Consider the following 13,628-nt stretch of genomic DNA (forward strand, 5'->3'; position numbering starts at 1 on the left):
GCAGGCAGGGGAGGAGAGGAGGAGGGGGGAGGAGAAGTGCGACAGGGGAAATGCGAGACGGCGGGAAGGGGAGGGGGCGGAGCGGGTCTGTGCAGGGGAAGCTGCCTCGGGCTGGGGGTGCTAGGAGAGGAGGAGGGGAGACTGCAAGTGAATGAGAGAAGGATTGGAAGAAAAGGGAAAGTAAGCACCAAGGTGGAGATGAGGGTGAGCGAGGAGGGGACGGGGGGCGGGGACTTTCACATCGAAGGGCGGTGGGGCCAGGGAGACGAGAAAGGAGCAGCGAGGGACGGGGGGCGGGGACTTTCACATCGAAGGGCGGTGGGGCCAGGGAGACGAGAAAGGAGCAGCGAATGGAAACTAGCGGCAGGCAGGCAGGGGAGGAGAGGAGGAGGGGGGAGGAGAGTAGGGGAGGCACGGCCTAGCGGCCGTGCAATCAAGTAGTGAGGGGGCGGAGCTGGGGAGCGGGTAAACAAAGACTGACATGCACGCGCCCGTGACTTTTAAGGTCAATGCGCATGCGCATAAGCTTAATGCGCATGCGCATTGACCTTAAAAGTCACGGGCACTGCAAGGAATCGCCACGATTCCTTGCAGTGTTGCCAAAGAGTGGATAACTCGCAATACTCTCGCCTTGCTCGATGCGCATGCGCATCGACAGGCGAGACCTAAAAATTGTGGTGGGCTTGACCCCCTCGATGTGACTGCTAGAAAAAGTACAAAATGTTTAAACCGTGTGCTCGGGGGCATTCAACATAATGATTGTCAATTTTAACGGGTCTTTTAAACTGTAGTCAGTATGCTTTTTCATAAATATTTTTTTAATTGTATTAATATATGATGAATTTTGTGACTTGTAAATATTTTTAGTAATTAATTCATCTGTTTTTATGCTGTATGCTTTTATGAGTTTTTACCTCGAATAAAGCAAATTTGACTGACTGACAAATGTACACTAAATAATGCAAAGCTACAATACCATTAACAATGCCAATGGCTTTAACTTAATCAAAGGCGAGACCAGTTGCATTTTCAATGTTTGTTTTGTTGTGATCAGCAAGACGTTGACAATTTGGGGCTATGTCCCTCCATGGATGAAGTCAAGCATGTGCCCCAGAATCCCCTGTGCATGGATGCCATCTTCAAATTCTTCTTTCAATTTGGCGACCCCTCTTTTAGTTTTGACTTCAACTTTAGTGCACTGATGGACCTCCTCTCTATTGCAAATTCATGACCTAGTCCAGGGGGCAGGGTAAGTCATGTAAATCCAGAAAATTCATCAGCTGCAAATCTATTCCTACTGGTAAGTAACAATTTTGTTTTACAGCTTGACTCTTTTCTGGATTCACAAGCTGTGCACTGCTTAGTAGCGGTGTTCCACAATACCAGGAGGTTGGGTAAAAAACAGTTGGTCTTTGCAAACAGGTGTCCAGGTACCTTTTGTCCCACGTGTCCTTCCTGGTTAGCTTGCATGTTCACACAGTAGGGTTTAGTGAAGATGTGCAAGGGAAACCATGCAGCCACATGCAGGTGCCGATTTTATAACTAACCTCAGAAGTTTCTTCTGTACGTTGATCATAGGAACATGCAAGTCTTTAAGGTCTATAGTTTCCATATAGCTTCACCTTCACAAGCCTGAAATTAAGTCCTGCAGATTTGTCATCTTGAATAATCTTTTCATCCTCCAGAGGTCCAGTATGGATCTGAGTGCCTTGTCCAGTTTTGGTACCAGGAAGTGGTCAGAGTAGGCCACTTGATTTTTCTCTGCAGTTAGTACCTTCTCTATGGTCTGTTTCTGTATTGTCTACCACCTCTTGTTGCAAGCAGATGCTTCATGTTTACTGCAGGTCTTGGTCTTTTAGCCTGATCGCTGGGGCTTTTCTCAACCGTTCTATGCAACAGCCATGTTGAATAATGTTCAAGGACCTATTTGCCAAAGGTGATGGTCCTTCCCTCCTGAAGAAACCTTACAATATCCTCCTGCTCATTGGAATTGTGTATGAGGGGTTCCCCTTGTGGAATCACTTGCTTATTTGGTCTGAGCCGTGTGGAGCAGCGCCTCTTCCTCTGGCACTCCCTCGAAAGTGCTGCCTTGGGACGCTGGGAAACTGCCACTGTAGTGATTCTGCCTGCGAACTGACCTGTGGTGTGAAGGTGGCCAAAGGGGTGGTAGAATGTGCTCTTCTTTTCGGAATCTCTGCTGAGTTCCATTCTGAACTGCAGGGCACCCATTGACTTAGCTGGGTCATGGTTTTTCTTCATTGTCCACAAAGAATCATCCACTGTGTTCCTAAAAAAAGGCTTTACCCAGTAAAAGGCATGTTGATTTCTACAGTCTGCATTTACTAGTTAAAACCAGACACCCATAGCTAAGCATGTCTTCGCAAGGTGGAGTCTGAGCATTATTGCCTGCTGGCTGCCTCATCTGGATCCAGTGCTGATTTGAGGCATGTTTTAGCGATGGTGTGTACTTTGTTGAACACTGCCTGTGCTCTTTTTTTTCTTCATCCCTCTGAAAGGTGTTGCATGAGGATTTTCATCTCTTCTTACATTTAACTGCCACACTTACCGAGCAACACATCAGCGTTGGGGATTGCACATTCAAGGATCACTGACCTCTTCATCTTCCTTCCGACCATAGCAACTGTTTTGCTATCTGTCTGGTGGGGGTCCCATGGCAGCAGGAGTGTTAGCCCTCTTCCATGCCGAAGTAACATTAATGAAGTCAACAGTGATATTGCCCTTGATGTATGCTGGGTCCTGGGTAGAATACCTGTACTTTCATTCCATCCTGGGAGTAACGGTCTTGGCAGCAACAGGTTCTCTAAAAGCTCATTGCTCTTTGTATATCACACTTGGCAGCATTGGAAGGAAATGATTCTACTTTTGTGAGGTCAGTAGTATCTCTAGCGGGAAACAATATTATCCTTGCTCCTCTCCGAAGTAGAGACAATAGGCGTCCGCAACCCTTTTCACCAGGGCAATGCATACTTGTGGATCATCAGGGGGTGATGTGTTCAAAGGGTATGGATCAACTCCTTCCTCAGGTGAGTCGGAGTCAAGATTGTGCCATCCCTTTTCTGTTGTCTGGATTTGCTGAAAATGTTCCTGCTGAAACATGCCCTCCTGTTGTTTCTGGTACTGGATAAATTCTTCTTGAGGTTCATGTGTTAACGGAGATTCAAGTTCCACTTATATCTCTGCCCAGGGTTCCTCCTTCTGGGGTTTCAAAGAAATTCTGAATGCCTTTAAGTAGGAGTCAGACTCTCTCTTACGTCACAAGGCCACCATTTCGACCTAAAAACGCAGCTTTCTCCTTCCAACTCTCTTGATCACCTTTCACAGTGGAGGTCGGTTCTAAGGTTTTACTGCCAAAGATGTCTTTCGACTGATGATATCAGGGTGGTTTTAACTTTATTTTTTGTGTATAAAAATTTGAAATGTACTAAAATGTTGAAAGATTGGCTAAGAAAGAAATCTTCAAAAAAAGTAAGAATAATAAAAAAAAATGTTTTTGATATATATCCTTAAAAAAAAAAAGAAATAACGTTTGGAAAAAATATACCAAAAAAAAGTGTTACTGGCATATCTTGAACGACACAAAACATTGATATGAACTATGTCATAATGTATAAAGTATGTGGGCCATGAGGGAAACTTCTTTTTGTTGTATGTATACTTTCCTCTCTCTTCCCTGGCTTTAAGTAAATCAAGAGGGGGTCCCCATATTTATGTTTTCTGCTGTACTTCCAGAACATGAATGCAGAAAAGAATCTGAAGGGGACGTCCACGCAGAGGGGCTTTTAGGATGTGCGTCTGACGTCCTTGTTCCAGTGACTTGTTTATACCTCAGCACTTGCAGGTCCGGAGACGGGGGAAGACATTTTTTCTACGTTGATTATGGAAAGATCAGGTACCCAGGGCTGCCTTGTAGTGTCAACTAGAGAGAGCAGAGACTTCGAAAAATGGTGTTCAGGTAAGTTTTCAAACTTAGTGAATGTGACCATGTTTCTGAATAATACGGCATGCTTACCTGGTTCTTGAATGCAAAGCATATTTGTTTTAATAAAGCTATTTGTATTGATTTTTAAAGGTAAGACATGGCAAAGTACAGGACAACAACAACACTGATAAAATCATGGAAGATTTAGCATCACTGGCACACTTAGTAAATGGGATGTTTACACCATTACTCTTCAGTCTTATAATATATGAAGGTGATCCACCAAAGTCACCCAAATATTGTGTTTGAGAGGGGAAACCTCAAAACCTATACATTTGTGCATCCAAATGAGCACAGCAGTCAATGCCCCTCAACTATTCATCCATCTACTCTAGACCTCCAATTTTTGGCATTGTCCCACTTGCAAAAAGAGCACATACTCCTAAAAGGGGTCTTTCTCTGTACACGCCCCCCTGCAAAGCAGTCCATCAGCCTCAGGACCAATGTCATAGGTAAGAGTTTAATAGGCTTCCTGTGGTATCTTATATTCAGTGCCATACATCCTTCCCATTTCCCTGCCTTGCTGCTCAGCCAGAATGCATATGTTGTGAGTGGATGTGTTGTGGAATGCTGGTGCGTGTGATGTAATGGAATGTTTGGGATGCCTGGTGAGATGAGTGTCAGTTGGAAGTATGGGCTGAGCAGCAGGGTAGCTGCTCCTGGTGGGGCTCACTGATAGACTTACTTGATTATTACCATCTATATCTCCATCAATAAATCATCTTAATGCTTTCTATACCTCGGCATCTAATGGACTTATTTACATTATAACACTTCCCCAGTACTAAAGATAATGTCAATTATGTTTTCCGAGTATTTCCGAATTTTTGGGAAACTCCAAATCATGTGACAGAAGCCCCCGTTTCCCATGTAACATTTAGAGCACTTCACACTTGGGTGTTGCCCATCTTCCTTAGTCTTCTGGGATACAGTAAATTCTGTGTAGGTGGCTGATCTTTATTAAATGCATCATAGCAGAAATTTCCACCCACTCCAGCCCACACATCCTCAGCAATCAGAGAGTCTTGGGAGTTTGAGATGAGGGGTCAGTATATTTTTTAAATTTCACCATTGCCTAGTCGCGCATGAAGAAGATCCACTGTATCGGCATCTCCAAGTAAATATCATTCAAGACAAATGGTCGAGTCCTCCTGATGCCTAAAGGGGCCACTAGGTCACAATAACTAGCAGGGAAGCTGATTAGTAAAGAGGGATATTCTCCATTCCCAGCCCTCCCTCATATACCAATCACGTACATTTATCAAACCCAACCTGCAGCTGTATATTTGCTGAAAAAAGTGGTTTAAGTATGCAAGCACCAGGTCGATGAACTGTTGAGAAATGAAATTTTGCGTGTATAGTTTTGAAGCACAAACAAATTGGGAATAGGTTAATTTAGAACAACACTACTAGGCTCAGAATATTAATGGTCCAGATGGTGAAGCCCTGAATCCCATTGGGGTACCATAATACGTTTCAGGTACCATTTTGCCTCCACTGCGATTTGAATACCTACATATTGGAACTTGTTGGTCACAATAGAAAGCTTGGGCTGCCAGCTGGATGCAGAGCTGCTGCCCTGATTGGAACCAAGATCGACTTGCCCAGGTTCACTAACAGGCTGTATACCTCTCCCAAACAGGTTTAACATTTTCACTATCACTGCCTGGTCCACTGAGAGTATAGCATCAAATGAAGATTATTGTCCATATTCAGCCTCAAGACAAGCACTGGGGTGCTTTGGCAAGAAATTCAGATTAATTGGTTAGACTTACATTAATAAAGCTGTGCTTATTAAAGGACTTTGGGACAATAGACAAACAAAAAACAAAATACGTAAAGAGGAAGAATGTTCAATGCAAACCTCGTGATAAACTTTTACGGGGTTGCTTTTCAGTGACCTTGTCATTTTCATCTTTTATGGGCTTGTCTTCTTTTTCAAATGACTCTGTTAACTGAATTTGAATTGTTTCCTGCCGAGAAAAAATAGGGAAAGTAAGCTCAAGTACTACAGTAGCAAATCCCTGAATATGTCTACAGAATGTCACTCTAAAAATGTACAAACTTGAAACAGATCAATGTGGCATACTTTACTTTTATATATTCTATCACTCCGTTCATAGTTGGTTGAACATGAAACAAATTAACAATATTTTAAGTGAAAACATAACCGCATTAAATCCATTATCATTTTCAAAAACTTACTGTCCAAGACAAATTTAAATTCTGACAAAATAAAATGATTCAGAAAAGTCAGCAAAACCATGTTAAATATAATGGATCCCATTCTTTTTCTGTGGGAAATATTTTTCTGTGGGAAAGTCTAACAAGTAAATACATCATTAAAATAAAAAAAGACTATGCACCAAGGTGTAGTAAAATAGTGCACTTTCTACTGCTTGCATCATCCTTGCTGGTGACATACCGCACTTTACACCACTTTAATAGTATAGGTGAACACATAAACAACAATTAGAGTACAAGATGAGATCTATACACACAGTTGTAATTTGGTAGTTGCTGTCCGATTAGGTACTGAAACAGTTAACAGAATAATCCTGTAATAATAACAGGATATACCTTACCTACATTTGTTCAGTCTGGCTATCTGTATATGTGAATCAAGCATTAGGCACATACATGAACTATTACAAGTGATATGTTTAGAACAATGGCATATGCAATATCATAAAGGCTTCCTTTTCATTCATTTTTTAAACAAAATACCAACCAAAGGATAGTCACATAAAAAGCTGCATCTCGACAGGCAGAGTCAGTAAAAGGTTACAATATTATGAGACGGCAAAACGTCTACAACACTTGTCAGTGGAGCACCAACTGCAGGGAATTTATGCGTGGATAATGGGTAGTGAGAGTGGTATTCCAAGGCCTTGGACACTAATGCAATCCAACTGGACTGACCAAGTACTTCTTAAGAATTCCTGCTAACCATTTCAACAGTAGAATCATAAAGCAATCATGGTTTACTCTAGGCTATGGGTCGACAACTCAGGAATGGTATAACAGCAATCACACAAAAAATACAATTTCTTTAAAAAACAAGAGTTCTTTGTTTACAAAAGGAATTGTCAAGGCAGTAAAAATACAACATTCGAATAAAGCCGAAAAACACCAGCAACTCTGGTTGACGAGATATAACCCAAAAAAGCCATTGTAGCTATCACATATTTAGGTTCTCCTACTAACTTAACATTGGGGCTAGAAGACAATGTCAGTCTAAAGAAAGAAAATACGAATGTTAAGCCTTTCTGTGATGCTCTCAATTCGGGGGGCGGGGTGTTGTCAGCAAACTAGTTCCCATGATCTAGTCCGAAAAAGAACAAGCTCACTAGGTCTGAGACAATCTTTGAAGATACACAAATAAACCACAAAGGAACTCTAACCCACTAAAAGAGGAGGCCCTTGGTCGGCAAAGGGAAATTAACAGCTCCTCTAGACAGTGGGAGATCCGGTATGTTTAGGCCAGTCTAGTGCTGCGACAAGAGATTATAAAGCAAGGTTATCACAGGACATAATACTGGGATTTGGGGTGGTCTCTCGAGAATGATGCTCATGAGGGTTCCAAAAACGTTTAGGGGGCATTGCCTAGAAAGTGCTTGGTAGTGGTCATGAATTTCCATTCAGGGAGGCACCCATCAAAAGCAAGGGGATCCCGGGTAATCAGTAGGGACAACTAAACTTACCATAAAACGTTTCCAATCATATGTTGTATCATAATGGATTCAATGTTCAAGAGCTTGAGCTGGCTTCCTCCCCGAGTCTTCCAGTATGCAATTCTCAGTGAGTTGGACCCTGGTGCATTTTACTGGCCGAGAATAGTTTTCTCCTCAGTTTGCAGCTGAGTCCCTAGTCTTTAAAGCAAAGGGAGCAGTTTTAGCCTTCAGTTTTGGTTCAGGCTTGATCTTGTTCTGGTGGAAGTAGCAAAAGGTGGCTTTTCCAATCTCTGGGCTCATGGTGCAGAGGTTACTTCATAAGTTCCGATCGGGTACCAGATTTCAAGGGAAACGGGGACCTAGCAGAACCCACCGTTGAAATCAAGCTCCCATAACAAACCAAGTAAAGAGTAGGTTTGCAGGCATTTTGGCAGGTTGTATATACTAGAAGGTATGCAGTGCAACCCACCGACAAGGGTATGTGGATGGGAAGCCATCATCAACATCAACAGACCAGCTAAGAACTGGAAAGGATGCATTATTTTAAAAGAGTGGAGAACAAGGAGTAGAAGCAGAGCTTTGGGGGACGGCAATCAAGTGTACAGGTACGAGAGTGCACAAGGAGTGGAATCAGATTATCCAAACAGAGTGAGAAGAAGAAAAGAAAAAATAAAGTCAGAGCTAAGGTTACAAACTGAGGTACAGACAGAAAGCATTTCAGGTAATATTGTGCAGGGGCAATGCACAAGAATTAGGGTAGGTTTGAAGATAGGGATGATGGTGGAGTTTAAAATGGACTTCAAGGGTAGTGAAAATGGACAAATAGTACAAGAACAGAAATGCACCCAAAAGAAGACTAAGGCAGAAATAAGGGTGTTAAGAGAGCAAAAGGCAAGTAAAGGATGAATATTCAAATGTTAATCAGAGGGCAAATGTATGTTGTATTGTGTTATTCAGTATTCAGAAAGCGCACTGACACCTAAGCTTACTGGTGCGATCAGACCACATTGAATCAAATATCCAACTCAACCGTCACCCACTTCCAAACGTTGGTCATCTAAAGTCCAAAGTACAATTAGCTCTGTACTTCTGCTTGGCCAAGAGCCTGCTTATGCAGGGTCAAGAATATTGTATCTCTACGGAATTCATTAAGCAAAAGGCACTGCTTTTTCTAAATTTGACTAACATAGATAGATCCAATTATTTTTTAAGAGGAAGTAACTTAAACGAACTATTAAATATTTTCAGTTGTAAGGAACTAGGTCTACCTCTAGAAAACTACTGAACAATTTTGAAAATGAATTTACCATACCTGACCCTACTGAGGAATTTCTTCAACTGTCAGAGGTCTAGAAGTGGACAGTGACCTCAATAATTTGCAATAAGTAATTAAAGGGACTAAGATGCCTCTAGGGTGATATACTTGATTGCTTTCTTCAATAGCATACATTTTCTCTCTCCTATCAAGATGTTTGTGTAGTGGGGAATTAAGGAGAGCTTGGGATGTTGGGGCGTCTTCAAAAAAGTGCGTGCAGCCTAGACTTAAAATCAGAATATCTCACTAGTCTGAGGTTATCTCGGCACAGCTATGAAAGAAGGATGCCATTGGCCTGGAAATGTGTTTCATAGTGTTTGAGCACTCAGACAGGTTTTGTTGCTCGGGGCATCGAGGAAGTATAACATGTAAAAGTTGTTAGACATCCAAATCTTGAATCTATGCTACTGAAAGGATAAAAAGGTTGCAACTGCGGAGACTGCAAAGGAGGTCGATGCTGCATGTAAACTGATGTGTAGAACCTCTACACTTTCTGTACTGATAGTAAAATGTTTGAAAATGACGAATATAAAGCTAGGGTTGAGTGAATTCTATTCCATGGTCCGAAAAGTTGAACAGATTACAAGTGTCTGCTTTTTCAGGAAACAATCATACAAAAACTTGTATATTTATGGAGTGTATGCTTAATCCCATCAGGGCCTTTGGAACTAGTGACAGATAAGTGATCTTTAATTTTTTTTGTAAATATCTTTTTATTGCAGCAAGATCAGAAATGCATACAGTAAATTTAAGCCATTCCCCTTGGTGCTCAGTGAAAGCGCCGCTCCCTCACCCCAGTATCACACAGCCATTCAGCTCGCACCCCGGAGGTCGAGCGGCAAAGTCATAGGTACAAAGATACTGCGCTGGATCGTACTGTACATGGCTGTAGCCACCAAGTGGGTGGGAAATGGCCTAGCTGCTTTTGGGTCCTAACACTCCCTCTTCCATGTCCCAAGACCAGTGTGAGCCAGGAGTCCCCGTACACCCTTCGTGAACAAAACCCCCTCCCCTTCCCCGTAACCCCCTCAACCATTCCTACCCCGCCACCCACGTCTAGGATCCCCCCCCAGCTGCTCCCCACCCCTGCCCAGTCCCCCCACCCCCCCAGGCGTGCCAGAGTATCACCTAACCGAGCTCTCAACCCCTTCACCAAGATCAGCTCCGAAACAAGGCCCCAGGATTTATCAGCAATCATTCGTAAATCATCACAATGGGACGCAAGGGTAGCGAAATAGCAGCGCGGGCTTATACTGTCCCCCCGTCAGGCGGGTGTCCCGCAGGCGCCGGGCTATGCACCGGGGAGTCCCCCTCCTCCACATCCAGGAGCGTGAGATCAAGGACCAGCCCCTCCCACGCCCTGGCTCTCTCCAGTGCCATGTCATTGTCTAACCTAAGCGCCGCGCGCAGGCGAAGTTCACCCTCACATCTGGCCCATTTAAGCAGCTCAGCCTTCCAGCGCTCTACTACGGGGCCCCGGGACGCCTTCCACTGGGACGTAATGGCCCGCTTCGCCAGGAGAAGCCCCAAGTCCAGGAACTTGCTAGTGACTTTATTCTTTGATGTGTGTGGGAACCAGTGTAGTATGCAATGTGCCATGGTGAGTTGCAGGTCCCTCTCCGTCACCTCCCTCAGGACCTCCACTACTTCCTCCCAAAAGGGCCCCAGCTCAGGACAGGACCAGAACATGTGTTGGAAGTCTGCGGGATCCGCCGGGCAGCGCGGACAGGACGCCGGGTGGGCCGGGAAGTACTTATGTAGTTTGTCAGGGGTCAGGTAAGCCCTATGTAGGACATAGAAGTGCACCAGCTGGAATCTCGCGTTGCGCGTGCCATTCCGGGCCCCCTCCAGTATGCCATTCCAGGCCTCCTCGGGGATCTCAGTCCCCAGATCGGCCTCCCATTTCGCCTTCAAGGCCAACAGTGGAGCGATGGATTCCGAGAGCATGCGTCGAGATAGGCACGTGACCGCCCTGACCGTCCCCGTCATCATCACGACGTACTGGCAGCCCAGCGACAGCGTCGGCTCCGACATGCCCGCCCCCCAGTGCTTGCGAATCGCCGCCGTTAACGCCGCATGTAGGAGGAAGTCCCCCCCCGCCAGCTCAAAGCGCTCCTGCAGGAGATCGAAGGGCAACATCACCCCGTTTTCGTACAGGTCGCCCATGGAGGAGAGCCCCCGCTGATCCCAACCGGCCAGCCCGTGCCACGAGCCCCCGTGCGGCAATGTCTCGCAGAGTCTAAGTGGGATCTCAGGTGCGTACGGGACCGTGACACCGCACCTCCGGCGGTATCTGTTCCAGCATTTTCGGGCCGTTGCAAACTCCTGCGTGAGGTGGAAATCCCCCATCGGAAGTCCCAGGACAATCCGGGACAACACTTGGACCGGACCCGCCGGCTCCCCCGACCCGTCCGCCTCTCTCCTAGCCCGCGCCACCCACTGCGTCAGCCACTGCAGCTGTGCCGCCAAGTAGTAGAGCTCGTAGTCCGGGACAGCTAGACCTCCGTCCGCCCGAGGGCGGAGAAGTGTGGCAAGGGCCACCCTACGCCTGCCCGCCCCCCACAGAAAGCCGATGACCATCGATCGCAGCCGTCGAAAGTAGCTCGCCGGGATCCAGATCGGGAGGGTCCCGAAGAAGTAAAGCAGCCGCGGCAGGGTCACCATCTTGAGGAGCGCCACCCTCCCCATGAGCGACAACGGGAGCGTGCCCCAAAAGTCGAAGTTCCCTTTAGCGTGCCTGATCGCCGTACCGATATTCCCTTCCAGGATATCGGCACTGTCATGAAAGATCGAGGTGCCAAGATATCGTAGGCTCCTCTCTTCCCAAGTCACGCCTTCCGTAGTCAGCGGACATGTTCCCCGTGGGCGGGCCGGGAATAGGTGAGATTTCGCCCAGTTCACTCGAAGGCCGGAGACCTTACTCAGCGATTTCAGGAGAGTCTTAGCCCCACGCAGGGAGTCTGCCGAGTCCGCCAGGAACATCAGTAGGTCATCAGCGTATAATGCGATGTGGTGTATTTGGCCATAGACGTCCAGGCCCTGATATGCCCGGCCCAGCCGGGCCCGCGCCGCGAGGGGCTCGACAGCCAGGGCAAACAGCAAGGGGGAAAGAGGGCATCCCTGACGGGTGCCCCTGCCCACCCCACACATCTCAGAGATGACCCTCCCTGTTCTGACTCTTGCCGTCGCGTTTGTATAGAGCAGCCTCGTCCAATCGACGAAGCCTTCGCCAAGGCCCAGAGCTCGTAGCACATGGAAGAGATAAGGCCATTCCAGGCTGTCGAAGGCTTTCTCCATGTCGACAGCAAACACCACTGCCTCGTCGCCGTCGTATGTGTCGGCCTCTAGGATATGCAGGAGTCGTCTCACATTAAGCGCCGTGTTGCGGGCCGGGATGAAACCCGACTGGTCCGCATGTACCAGCATGGGCATGTGGGGGAGCAAACGCGTCGCCAAGACCTTGCTCAGGATCTTGTAATCCAGGTTGAGCATGGACAAGGGGCGGTACGCCGATCTGTCCCATGGCTGCTTACCCGGCTTCAGTAGGGGGACAATCAGCGCCTCCCTCGTGGTCGCAGGGAGACAGCCCAGTCGCCTCGCCTCGTTGTACAGCCACGTCAGCCGGGGCGCTAGGAGATCTACGTAGGTAAGATAGAATTCTGTAGGGAATCCATCGGTGCCCGGTGTCTTGTTTCTCGCCATGCTCTTGATGGCGACCCGCACCTCTCTCTCCTCGATCTTGTCCCCGAGTCGTTTTGCGTCCTCCTCTTCCATTTCCGGCAGGTCAAGACCCTCCGTAAAGGTCAGGAACTCCTCCACCGAAGGGAGGACCCTGCTGCGGTAGAGCTCTGTATAGTAGTCGTAAAACAGCGCGTTGATCCCCTGCTGATCAAATCTCGCCGCCCCCGCGTGGTCTCTGAGCTCAAGGATGACCGAGCTCCGGCGGGCCGGGTTGGCCAGCCAGGCCAGTAGAGCCCCCGATTTGTCGCGTTCCGAGTGCGCCCGCGTGAGGTAGGCCTTGTAATCAAAGCATCGGAGGCGCTCCACCGTTGCCGCCACCGCCTCCCGCGCCCCCAACAGGGCCTCGTGAATGTCCGGCCGTTCAGGCCTCTCTCTCTCCAGCCTCCGCAGGGTCTCGTCCTCTTTCTCAATTTCTACCAGTAGTGTTCTCCGCACCCCCGATGACGTCGCAATGCACTGGCCCCGTAGTACGGATTTGAAGGCGTCCCATTCCGTCGTGGCCGAGCCCGCCGTGCCCGCGTTAGTTTGGAAATACGCCTCGATGCCCGAGGCGATCGTGGTACGGAAGAGCTGATCTTCCAGTGCCTCAGGGCGGAGTTTCCAAGCCGGTATTCTCGGGCGGATCTGCGACCAGCGCAGCCGCACGAGAAGCGGGTTGTGGTCAGAGATCGAGCGCGTGAGGTACTCGCTGTGGCACACTTCCGCGTGCACGTCCTGTGAACACAGGAAGGCATCAATACGGACATGCAACTCGTGGAGGGCGGAGAAGAATGAGTAGTCCCTGTCCGACGGGTGGTTAGTCCTCCAGGAGTCAACCAGTCCCCACTGTCGTTGCCAGGCTGAGCGCGCGAGTGCGAGTCTACCAGCTGGTGCGTTCGGAAGGGGGGGATGGGATCTA

General features: G+C 47.4%; 1 protein-coding gene across 9 annotated transcripts in view; it reads right to left on the minus strand.

Moving 5' to 3' along the window:
• The window catches only part of R3HDM1 (R3H domain containing 1), a 459,574-nt gene that overhangs the window by 360,467 nt on the left and 85,479 nt on the right, over positions 1-13,628 (minus strand). For all 9 annotated transcript variants that reach the window (XM_086957295.1, XM_086957292.1, XM_086957298.1 and 6 more), the window contains one exon: positions 5,865-5,973. In XM_086957295.1, the coding sequence (XP_086813421.1) occupies positions 5,865-5,973 (109 nt within the window). The remainder of the gene's footprint in view (positions 1-5,864; positions 5,974-13,628) is intronic.

Source organism: Lissotriton vulgaris, chromosome 2_1 (assembly GCF_964263255.1).
Source record: "Lissotriton vulgaris chromosome 2_1, aLisVul1.2, whole genome shotgun sequence".
In the NCBI taxonomy this organism is placed as follows: Eukaryota; Metazoa; Chordata; class Amphibia; order Caudata; family Salamandridae; genus Lissotriton; species Lissotriton vulgaris.